Below are 12,564 nucleotides of genomic sequence, written 5' to 3'. Positions count from 1 at the left end.
CGGATAAGGGAGGGAACATCGTTGTTATAGACCGGGACAATTATTTGAAAATGGCTAATAGTCACCGCAACACCCCAGGCTGTTATGAAAAATTACCAGTTAACCCTACAAATGAGATTGCACAGAAATTGGAACTTAAAATTCTGGAATGGCATCGAAAAGGTCTTATTTCAGACAACGAAAAGTGCTTTCTCAATCAAAAACCCAACTATACCAATAATATATTTCTTACCAAAAATCCACAAGCAATATGATTTGATACCAGAGGGCCGCCCTATTGTCAGCGGGATAGGTTGGGCAACAGAGAATATCTCACAGTATCTGGACAACATTCTGAGACCCAGGGCCACACAACTAAAGGCATATCTCAAAGACACTACAGATGTCATCACTAAGCTACAATCTTGGAACTGGGAACAAGATTGCCTTTTAGCGACCATGGGTGTGAAAGCACTATATACTTCGATTCAACACTCATGGGCTCTGAAAACTAAATTGATCAAGGAAATGTTAGAGCTATCCCTACAATGCAACATCTTTAACTTTAACAATGTTTATTTTAGACAAACTAGAGGCGTTGCTATGGGCACTAAATATGCCCCAGCCCTAGCAAACCTCTTTATGGGACTTTTTGAGGATTCAGTTATCTACAAGGATAAAGTGTATCAGAAGGAACTTGTATATTGGTCAAGATATATTGACGATGTGTTGATACTATGTAAAGGCACAGAATTAGAGTTCACAGCCTTCCTAAACAGAATCAATGTTAACGAAATGGGTATTCAATTTACTGGTGTGTGCGATGCAAATAGCATTGATTTTTTGGACCTCACCATATATATTGAACAGAACCAGATAAGAACACGCACATTTCGTAAACCTACGGAGGTCAACGCTACCTTACATGCTACTAGTTGCCATCATCGAAAACGATTCTCAACATACCATCAGGAGAATTTACAAGAGCAAGAAGAAACTGTGAGACCAAAGAACACTTTGAGAAAGAATGCAGGCTTCTACAATCGAGATTTCTGGCAAGAGGATATTCAAAGAAATGCGTTACCAAGGCATTGGATAAAAGTCTGCAACTAACACAGGAACAGACTCTGGCTATTAAGAACAAAACTTTGGAGCCACCTACTATAGGATTCATCACTAGATTTGGAAACGATCATAAACATGTGAGAAAGATTTTGGCCAAACACTGGCATCTTTTGAAATTGGATGACCACATTTCTAAGTTTATTGACGACAAACCAAGAATCATCTTTAAGAGAGCACAGACACTAAAAAACAAACTAAGTCCTTCAGACTTACCAGACCTAACAGAGGGAGCATCCAATTGGTTACAACCCACTAATGGCTTCAGGAAATGTGGAACCTGCACTATTTGCAAACATGCACATGAAAAAACGGAGTGTTTCAAGAGCAGCAACAATAAGACTATAAAAATCGAGCAATCCATAAATTGTAGGACGAAATATGTGGTTTACGTGATTATATGTGTATGCAAACTAGTCTACATTGGGATCACCATCAGGGAACTCAGGACTAGGGTGCGTGAACATCTTGCTAAAATTGGAAGTCAGGACCCTAGACTTCCTCTTGCTTGTCATTGGCAAGAGAAACATCAATTGGATAATAAAGCTGATATTAAGTTCATTGGTCTTCAAAAAGTATCCCTCGGAAGACGTGGAGGTGACAGAGAAAAGAGACTCAGACAAACAGAGGCGAAAATAATTTGTAAATTCAACTCCACAGTACTTGGACTCAACACAGATAATGAAATGGTGTCCTTTTTATAACAATAATTAAGCTGTAACTATAGTGTTTGGAAATATGTTTACCATCTCATTCACGCTATCATACACTAAGGCCTCTCCGACTATGACATTATTCGACATGTTAACACAGAAGCAGTTCCCTTTAATTCCGTTTTTCTGACATTTCTAATACATTAACATTAAAGGTTTTTGATGTGCAGACCTTTTTTTCAAACTTACTACTTTACTTTATGTAACTCACCATATATTTTTATGGTATTTTCACTCCATTACAATATGGCCACCAGTGAATACGCGACTAAACATGGAGAAAGGGCAGACTGTGGTATCTTCTACCTTAGCAACAGATATAATGACAGAGAGGACGCATAATGGCGCCCCCTCGAGACTTGTGCAACTCTGCGATCGTACGGGCTTATTCTGAACAGCAGGTAAGGGGGCGTCTGACTTTTCATGGCCTGCCGCATCCGAAGATTCATGCGATTTTCACGCACGCGAACGTGCGTTTGTTACTTGCATAGACTCACTTAAACGCTTTAACATGTAATATCGCGCACGCGATTGTGCGCCTCCAGTATAGATTACATGTCAACCCACCACTACGATTTCACGCGTTTAAGCATTCACGCGTTTAGCTAAGATGCGACTATCTTTCGTCACCCACTAGTTTGAGCACGCGTACGTGCGTTTATTACTTACCGGTTGCTTTAACATATTTGGATCCCGTTATTTTAATAATTACATATTTCTCGCACGCGCATGTGTGTATCTTTTACGGATCAGACGGATCAGACTCCATTTATGCGTGTATTTTTTCACACAAAAGTGCATTTTGAGTCTTCGTACGTGTAAACGCTTTTCTACGTGTAATTTCATACGCGAAAGTGCACCTTGAATTATTAGGAGTGCGAACACTTTTTTACGTGTAATTTTCACTTAACAGACTTTGATATTTAAGAATACGTGCAACTTTGGCACACTTTATATGCAGGTTACGTTTATTTTGGAGTTGGAAACCCAATACTAAGTGCATTTTTCACTATCTAGTTTTCATATTAGGGTAAGATAAGAGTTTGTTTTATGATATGATTTTTTACTTACAGGGATTTACCCTTTCGATATATGGAAGCTCATTTTTCACATTATGTGACAGGGGCATATTACATGACTACAAGGTAACACGCTTCTCCGTATATTCTGACATGAAAGAATATGAATGACCATAATAATGTTTTTATTGTAAATGCATCATGTATCATAACTAACAAAGACTTTGCATCTATTTTTCTCCGAATCTCACCCCTGCTTTCTCCAACCCCTATTCCCCATCCAATTATTGTATGGCTTTTTATTTCTAACATCCATGCACTTATGTGTTTATGTATTTTTCTTTCAATGCATACTTAATCTTATTATTTTTATCATCACTTTATTTTGGATATATACACATGTCTACCAATGTGACTATTTGCTTATGTGTTCATTTTTTTTTTAATGATTATATGATGTTAAGACTAATCAATAGCCCTGATTTGAAAAAGGTCCTTGGAGGACCGAAACACGTGTCATCAACTATAAGGGCAAATTTTCTGAGAAATAAAACTAATTTGCAAAAATTAGGCACAGTCCCTTTCCAGGTTACTTATACCTTACAACATAATATCACCCCACCACCTCACTGACCCCATGACCCCTCCCACCTAGGCTAACAATCGCACATACGCTTGAGGACCCTAGCACAATACCCACCTACCCTAGCTCATCCAGGCACAACAACTCATTCTTCATAACTAGCCCCTGAACACCATAGCTCACCCCAACACCCCACTCACACATGCTAGGTCACCTCAAAGAAAGACACCACCCAAACCAGCGTGCCCCGCAACCCACCCAGAGCTCACCCCAGGAGTCCACCCACCCAAACATCTCAATCGCTCACCCACACTTGTTACCCCAGGATCACACCTAACCCTCTACCCACTCTTCCTCACCTAGAATCCCCCTGCTTGTTGCAGCATCACACCAACACACACACCCTAAGAACCCACCCAAGCTCATTTCCATACCCTAGCCCACCCCATACCCTATGACACCCTGATCACTCCCAGCCCGGCTATATCACTGCAACACATGTGGCTCACCCCAGCACCCCAACCACCCTTGCGCACCTTAACAAATCCAGCAAACCTACTTCACCCCAACACAACCAACCACACCCAGGAACCCTAGCTCACCCCAGCAAACCTACCTCACCCCAGCACAACCAACCACACCCAGGAACCCTAGCTCACCCCAGCACAACCTACCACACCCAGGAACCCTACCTCACCCCAGCACAACCTACCTCACCCCAGCACAACCTACCTCACCCAGGAACCCTAGCTCACTCCAGCAAACCTACCTCACCCCCAACACAACCAACCACACCCAGGAACCCTAGCTCACCCCAGCAAACCTACCTCACCCCAGCACAACTTACCACACCCAGGAACCCTAGATCAGCCAAGCACACCTACCTCACCCCAGCATAACCTACCACACCCAGGAACCCTAGCTCAGCCAAGCACACCTACCTCACCCCAGCACATCCTACCACACCCAGGAACCCTAGATCAGCCAAGCATTCACCCCAATGCAAATGCAATAAAAACAAGCACAACTCATTCAACATAGCTCATCCCAGCAGCCCACCTACCCAACCACTGCCAAAGCCCCCCAGAAAACATGAGTTCACCCCAGCGCCCCATTCTCCCCAGTCAAACAACCTCCCTCACACCTCACCCGACCTCACACACCCCACCAAACTTCAACAAACCACTTTGCCGCATCCTACACAAGCTTACCCAACAACGTCACCCCGCCCCAGCTACCCAGCATAACACCGACCCACCCTAGCTCACCACAAAAAAAAACATTCCACTCACCCTAACTCTTACTAGCATACAATCTACCCGCCCTAGCTCACCTGTGCAGTACAACCCCAACCGTCACTTTTTCCTACCCCTGGGTGGGTTGCCCAATGCTAGCTGTCAGTAGGATTTTCTGACAGGTAGGAAAAAATGACAGGTCAGGCTGTCACTTTTTCCTACCCCTGGGTGGGTTTCCCAATGCCTGCTCTTGGTAGGATTTTCTGACAGGTAGGAAAAAATGACAGGTCAGGCTGTCAGATTTTCCTACCCCGTCACTTTTTCCTACCCCTGGGTGGGTTGCCCAATGCCTGCTCTTGGTAGGATTTTCTGACAGGTAGGAAAAAATGACAGGTCAGGCTGTCAGATTTTCCTACCCCGTCACTTTTTCCTACCCCTGGGTGGGTTGCCCAATGCCTGCTCTTGGTAGGATTTTCTGACAGGTAGGAAAAAATGACAGGTCAGGCTGTCAGATTTTCCTACCCCGTCACTTTTTCCTACCCCTGGGTGGGTTGCCCAATGCCTGCTGTCGGTAGGATTTTCTGACGGGTAGGAAAAAATGACATTACAATTCCTGTCAGATTTTCCTACCGATAGGATTTTCTGACAAATAGCAAAAAGTGACGGTACAGCGGCAACGAATAATACTGTCCTCAAAAAACGAACAAGGTGCAACTCACATCATCCAAACCTTTTCCAGGCATTTCTCCCAAGTGATCTGGGATGACGTCCTCTCCAGTGATCTTGGCTGGATTTCTCCTGAGTGATCTTGGGTGGATTTCTGGCCGGGGATCTTGGATGGATTTCACTCTGTTGATCTCTCACAGGAGTCACAGCAGCATCCAGATGAGGAGAGATGCATAACAAAGGACAAGCTCTTCTCCTATTGGGTCACGTCACTGGTAATGCCAGAGACATTACTCCCCGGAACAGGCATCATCAATCACCGGCACGCGGGACAGGATCCGGAAGTGCGTGAGGCTCCATGTCGCACTAGCGCGCACGCGCATAGCAGTAGCTCTATCGTGCGCATGCTCAGTACATTCATCTGCCCTCGCCTTCCGGTCTGCTAGTAAGCGCTGTCGTTTATACCTTCTTGTGAGCTGTGTTGGATGCTGTGCCCCCGCTCTTACTCCACAGAGCACCATTCTTGGGGACTAGAGCCTCCAGTTACGTTTTTTGGTCTGCCTTGTGCATGCATACGCAGTGACGATGTGAGGGGGGATTTATTGGGCAATAAGAGTGCTCCTTCCGGATTCAGGAGCCGGAGCTTCAGGGCAGATTTAAAGCTTGCATGGTGGAGGTGTTTTTCTGATGTGGGCGTAGTCCGTTCCAGGGGCCCTGCAAGCCGCTGTCTCAAGTGTCCTACGAATCCATTCTGTAAAGCTGGCCACCCATTTAACACCCTCCTTGACTTCAAGGTTTCCTGACCACACTGAACTGCTGCTCCTTGCTGTTCAACAGCAGTTCAGTGTGGTCAGGAAACCTTGAAGTCAAGGAGGGTGTTAAATGGGTGGCCAGCTTTACAGAATGGATTCGTAGGACACTTGACACAGCGGCTTGCAGGGCGTCATCGAGCACGCGAGACAGGATCCGGAAGTGCGAGAGGCTCAGTGGCAGTGTTGCCAGGTCGGAAGGAAAAAATAAGCTGAATGTCCTTCCAAAACAAGTCCAAAACAAGCTGACTCCCATCCAAATAATCTGAAAAAACAAGCGTGCAACTAAAAAGTTGTGGAAAGGTCTCAAAAGTAAGAAACATAACACAGCAAGAAAAACATACATAGACAGAACACTACATAGTGTGTTAGAACAATATTTTATTGCATGGCGACTAGAAGTCCCAGATTGCAAAATAATACGGCCCTGAAATACATTGTATTTGTATTTATTGTTTTATATAGCGCCTTAATCCAAGGCGCTATATAATATTGTAACATGGCCAATTGGAAGCTGAAAAGAAACATGGCCTTCCTGAATACATATCTCTGAGAAAATGTTGTATATAGATTCCAATAATCCTCTAACCCAGTCTTGCAAAAAAAGTTTTCAAAAAATAAATGACTTGAGTGGATAATGCGTCAGCACTAGGGATATCACCAAGATAATATTGCTATAGAGTGACGCTTGCTAAACTAAAACAATCCCCTTCTTTACATGTCAGTGTGTCTGTCTGCATGACAAAACTTTTAAAGTGCGCTTTCTTTTTGCATATGTTTAGGCATTTGGCATTGATGGGCCACCTGGTGGGCAAGTAATGATCCCATCAGTGCCAAACACCTATGCATATGCAAAATACAGGGCGCACCCGAGAGCAAGACAAAGCAGCAATTGCCGTCAAGTGCTGCCAGCAGCCCATTGCAGGACGCTCTGTGCGACGTGTAATGGGCTTAACTGCAATCCCAATTACACGTGCACAGACGGTCCAACAAGCGACCTCCAAATATTATAAGCGACTTTGGGCAAAAACAAGCCCAAAGTCGCTCATAATAAGCGGACCTGGCAACACTGCTCAGTGGCGCACTAGTGCACATGCGCACATATGTATTCATTCGCCCCCCTCCCCATCCAATCCACTTGTTGCTGGCAGTGGCCGATTACATTTTAGGACCGTGCATACATGAAGGACACTCTGTTAGAGCCACTGGCCAGGCTCTGTGGGACACATTTATATGCAAACATCCAAAAAGCATCACCGGTCTTTCCTACTTAGAGACACAAAGGGAAGTGACATTACAATAAGTTTCCATGAGTAAATTGAGTGTCAAATAACTTTGTGGTGTGAAATGTATGAATTACATTATTATTATTATATAGGTAGCAAGGATTTTTTTAAATAACAGCTTATAACAACATCGTGGTGTAACAACTATAAACTGAATCACTTTCAGGGACTCAAGATAAGACACCTCATTACAAGTTTGCCGGTCCGTGAACTATGAGTTGTGATCGCGGGTGCCTTTCTGCCCGCCAGGTCGGACCTAGTGGCAGAGCGGCACCCGCGAGCCCAGCATGCCACATGCACCAGCACCATTCACGAATGGTGCCAATGCATGCAGCTTCCTCATTCCCTTTGAGCCCTATAGGGCTCAAAGGGAATGGGGAACAATGAATGGGCAATTACCAGGTCCGCCAGGGTTGTAATACCCCAGTAATTGCCCATTCCAGGATGCCGGGGGAGGGGGGGGCGGAACAAACCGACTCCGGCAGCGGCCGTGCCTGCAATACAGGCATGGCTGTCCTCCAGTGTCGTAATGAGGCCCAGTGAGATTAAATGATTTGCCCTGGATCACACACTTTGATTAGGGGGTGAAAATGGGATGCAGGTAATTTAAGCAGTTGTCCACATGTCTTTCAAGGTTTACTTGATATAGATATTTATTAAAGGGATGGTCTAGTAAAAATTTGTATTTAAAAAATAGATAGGCAACATAAAAAAAAAAATACTAGCATTCTCCGTTTTAAAACTTCCTATGTAAAATTTTGAGCTATTCAAGCTCAAAATTCGCAAAAGCAAGCACATGGGCGCATCCATTTTGTGAAATGGAGGCCCTCCTGTGCTGGCTTTTGCTTTTGCAGCACTAATGAAGGAAAAGCCAGCCAGCTGTAGTAAACAAAGGCTACCGCTGGGTGGCTTTCCCTTCATTAGTGCTGTAGGCGGAGGACGGGGACCGGAGACCAGAGCAGGAAAGCTGCAGCTGAATCTCGGTAAGTGCTATTTATTTTTTTTTTAAAATAAGCACTAGCTGCGGTTTTTTTTCTAAGTTTTCCGGGCTGGAGGAGCCCGGAAAACTTAGAAATAAAACCGCAGCTTTAAAAACGTTGTATTTATGTTTGCGGTCGCTTTTGAAGCAACCGCAAACATAAATACAAGGTTATTGTGTTGGAAAACGCTGCGGTTTTTCTTTCCAAGTTTCTCAGGCTCCTCCGGCTCGGAGGAGCCTGAGAAACTCAGAAAGAAAAACCGCAGCGTTTTCCAACACAACCGCGTTGTGTACATTGGAAGAGGGATAGCTTTTGCATGGTGAGCCATCTGTCATGGATATGGTGTTGGGAAGTGGGAGAACAGCTATGGAGATTAGAGAAGGTACATGTGCAAAGATGAGTATTTTGTCTAGAGAGGAGAAAGAGTACAGTGGTAGGAGTAGTGACGACCGGCATAGTAGTCAAGGTGACAGAGTACCAGAATTAGAAAGAGTGTTTTGGTAGAGTGGTAGGTGAGGAGAGCATGCATTATCCTTAGACTGAGCAGGGTAATCCTAGCAGCAGATGATGATGAAGCAGGAAAAAAGTGTTGAAGATTGAAATCACTACTGAAAAGGAAATAGAACAGCAGAGCTTTAGAAGGTAGAAGGTAGGGGACTTTAGAGTTTGAGGAGTTAACAAAAAGTCAACACTGCCATCCAATAAAGGATTGCTGAGAGGCAATCAAAAATGTGTGTGGAGGGATTTCAGCAGGAGATTAGGGAAGTAGAAGAAGATCTGCGTGTCATCTGCAAAGAGGTGATAGGAGAACCCAAAGTAGGAGATGAGGGAGGAAGGAAGTATAGAGAAGACGACGTATGTTGACCATCAAGAAAATTCAAACAATGAAGAGAAGGCCTGAGTTGTAGAAAACACACCTTTGATGCAAATTTTTTTTTTTATTTTTTTTTTATTTTTTATGGTTAATAAAATCAACCTTTCAAATATCAAAAAATATCACAGTATCAAAACACTACAATTCATAAATTTTTTTTACAGTTTGTTCATTCACTACAGTTTAAAATTCAGAATTTAGTGCCTCACAGTCACACTAACTATGGGTGTACACTAAATATTTCATCCAAAAATCGCACAATTGCTATTTTGGTCCTTAGGGCAGTCGCTGAAAAGATACAATGCCATAGGTTCTTATTAATATGTGCATTTTGATCTTCAAAGAAATTTCCAAAGCATTTTTGGCGAATAGTGGCTAAGTTTGTACAAAACACTAAACAATGCTCCAGCGTTTCTCTTTTGTCAATAGCCTTACAAAAACGACATACATTTTCTGATTGCATAATTTGATTTCTTCGTGCCTGAACATCTAATGTCGGCCAAAGGTTCAACCGAAAACGGAGAAACTTCTGACGAGTCTTTGAGCAAGGAAATTTGGCCAAATAGTCAGACATTGTTCTACATTGCTTGTGCCCAAATTGCGCTCGATCAAAATCTTTGTAGTTGAGGCATTTATTTTGGGTCAGAATCCAATCGTGTTGCTGAACTTTCATTTTGGCACGAGCTTCATTATTCAAAAGTAACTCCAAATCAACTGAGGCATCAGACATTGCATTCATAGTAAAAGTACACCAATGTTTGGAAAAGGCCTGATTTTGTTCTAAAAGATGACAGGCCACCTTTCCCAAAATGTCTGATCACTCTAAGGATAATAGACATTTACGGAAAAAGGCACAATATTTCCAAATTACGAATGAAAACATTGAAAGAGATCCCAATTCATATCGAATCAATGGTAAGGGTGTGCACGCGGGCAGATGTAGTACTTGTTTCCAGAACAAGGATTCAATTCTATCCCACCACTCCTCAGATTTAGGACTACGAGCCTCAGACCCATAGGTCAAGATTGGCGTCACCTTCTGAAGAAAGAAGGTGAGAATATGTTTACACGTGAATTTGCCAAATTTGGCCATAAGTATCTTTGCTTGCGCAATTAAGGACCGTAATTTGCCCAGGATCTCTGTGTCCGGGTCAATACTTGATAAGGTATCCACTATATAGGTGCCCAAATACTTATAGTTGGATACCTGTTCTAATGGAACATTGTGTAATCGCCAACAAAAGGTTTTAACTTTGCACTTTTCATGCCTCTTGCAAACCATTATTTGGGTTTTATTAGTATTAATTGTCAAATGATTAGTGTCTACATATATTTCAAGGCCACGCAAAAGTTTCTGCAGACCTGTATGGGTTTTTGAGAAAAGAATCAAGTCATCGGCATAGAATAAATAAGGAACATTATGCCGGCCTAATCGAGGTGAGTCGCTCACAATTTGACTTAAAGTTACACCCAAGTCATAAATGAAAAAGTTAAAAATGGATGACGCCAAAATACAACCTTGTTTTAGCCCTCTAAATGTTTGAAATGTTGAAGTCAAATCACCACTCAAATTAAGTCGGACCTGCATGGTAGTATTGGAGTGTAATAGATTGATTAGAGATAGTAGAGAGGAAGGACAATTATGCTTAATCAGCTTATGCTGTAGAAGTGATCGATCAATTGAGTCAAACGCAACCTGGAAATCAACAAAGGCCAGATACAAAGTCTGCCTTTGGGCTGCGTAATCAGAGAGGAGCATTTGTAGCGTAATGATGTTAGGGATGGTACCTAAGCCAGTCACAAAGCCTGATTGATATGGGTCATTAAGTTGAACCTGCGAAGTCCACTTTTTGAAGTCTCTTAAAATCAGTCGAGAAAAGATTTTTCCTGGCGCATCTAGAAGTGCAATAGGTCGATAACTGCACGGCTCTTTCCTATCTCCTTTTTTATAAATAGGAACAATAATGGAATGAGTCCAGGACGACGGTAATTTTTGAGACTTCAAGATCAGACTAAAGATGGTAAACAGTATACGACTCCACACTTGTGGATAGGCTTTGAACATCTTGGTGGACAAGCCATCTGGACCGCATGCGCCTGAGTTGCTCGCTTTCTTGATATATAAAAGAATATCTTCCAGATCAAAATCTAGATGAAATCTAGGAAAAGAATGAGAGCTATCTAGACATACATCCTTAACAGGTAATTTATAAAGGTTAGAGAAATAAGCAATCCAGGCATGCTCTGAGACTTCATTTGCTTGAATTATTGTTTGGAAGCCCGAGGTTACTTGATTAAGATAAGACCAGGTTTTAGAGATATTCTTACCTTGGACAGCAGCCAAAAGTAGCTGACTATCAGTGTGATAAAGTTTCGCACGCCTTGCCTTCATCCAATTTCTATACTTTGTTTTAAGATTGGAGAGATGTTTATTACGGATATTAGCTGGAAGATTCAATACATTTCTCTTCTGTTGTCTGAAAAGGCGCTTGTAATCTCTAATTTCTAAATCAAAGACGTGCGAAAATTGAGCACAGATAGAATGTTTTGATGAGAAACCAGGGACTTGGGACCGAAACACTTGTAGCATATCAGAGTAGCAGACATTTGGGGAATCAGCAGTAAGGGATGTAGCAGCTACTGCCTGTGTCAAATAAAAATGAAAGGCCTCAACTGACTTCTCAGTCCATCGCAGTCTATTACCAGCATTGTTCACACAAAATTGACTTTGCAACATTCTGTCTCTCTGCATGTTGCAACTGCTACTATACTGCCAAACAGCTGTAAGTTGTTTATGGTCACTCAGCTCCGAATGCACAATTTTGAAATCCACAACATCATGGAACAGGGACACATTCGTATACATATAGTCAATAATAGAGGCTGAAGCGCCCCGGGACCATGTTGAAGATGGAGGGATGTCGGAATAGAAAGCTCCGTTCAGCCTTGTGAGGTTATGATGTTTACTAAATTGTTCCCATTGTTTTATACGGCTGGAATTGCTTTGTTTAGTTGAATTAATGCAATCCAAATTAAAATCTCCTGCAATAAAAAGTTTTTGAACCGCTCCATCCAAAAGTATTACGGTCAACATATCATTTAAGGCCTTCAAGAAGCATTCAACCGTAATCCCCGCTGGAATCCAATAAAGGTTAATAATGGCATATAATGTTGTGGATAGTTTAAGTCTTGTCATTTGAATAAAGGCATTAGGTGAGGCCCACGGATAAATACTAGCGTTATTATCTGCCTGTATTGCAGTTAGGAGCCCACCACATGGTCTGCCACTCAAACCTTT

General features: G+C 42.7%; 1 protein-coding gene across 2 annotated transcripts in view; it reads right to left on the bottom strand.

The window, feature by feature from the left end:
- LOC138489383 (zinc finger protein 583-like) overlaps window positions 1-6,050 on the bottom strand; it is a 142,180-nt gene extending 136,130 nt beyond the window's left edge. The window contains exon 1 of one of the 2 annotated variants that reach the window (XM_069617102.1): window positions 5,371-6,050. In XM_069617102.1, coding sequence (XP_069473203.1) covers window positions 5,371-5,394 — 24 coding nt within the window. In that variant the 5' untranslated portion in view covers window positions 5,395-6,050. The remainder of the gene's footprint in view (window positions 1-5,370) is intronic. The other variant, XM_069617103.1, reaches the window with a different exon arrangement.
- Between the last annotated feature and the right edge of the window lie 6,514 nt (window positions 6,051-12,564).

This window comes from Ambystoma mexicanum, chromosome 9 (assembly GCF_040938575.1).
Source record: "Ambystoma mexicanum isolate Mex_15411 chromosome 9, UKY_AmexF1_1, whole genome shotgun sequence".
In the NCBI taxonomy this organism is placed as follows: Eukaryota; Metazoa; Chordata; class Amphibia; order Caudata; family Ambystomatidae; genus Ambystoma; species Ambystoma mexicanum.
Note: the sequence above shows the minus strand (reverse complement) of the source record. Positions and strands in the feature narration are given on the sequence as shown.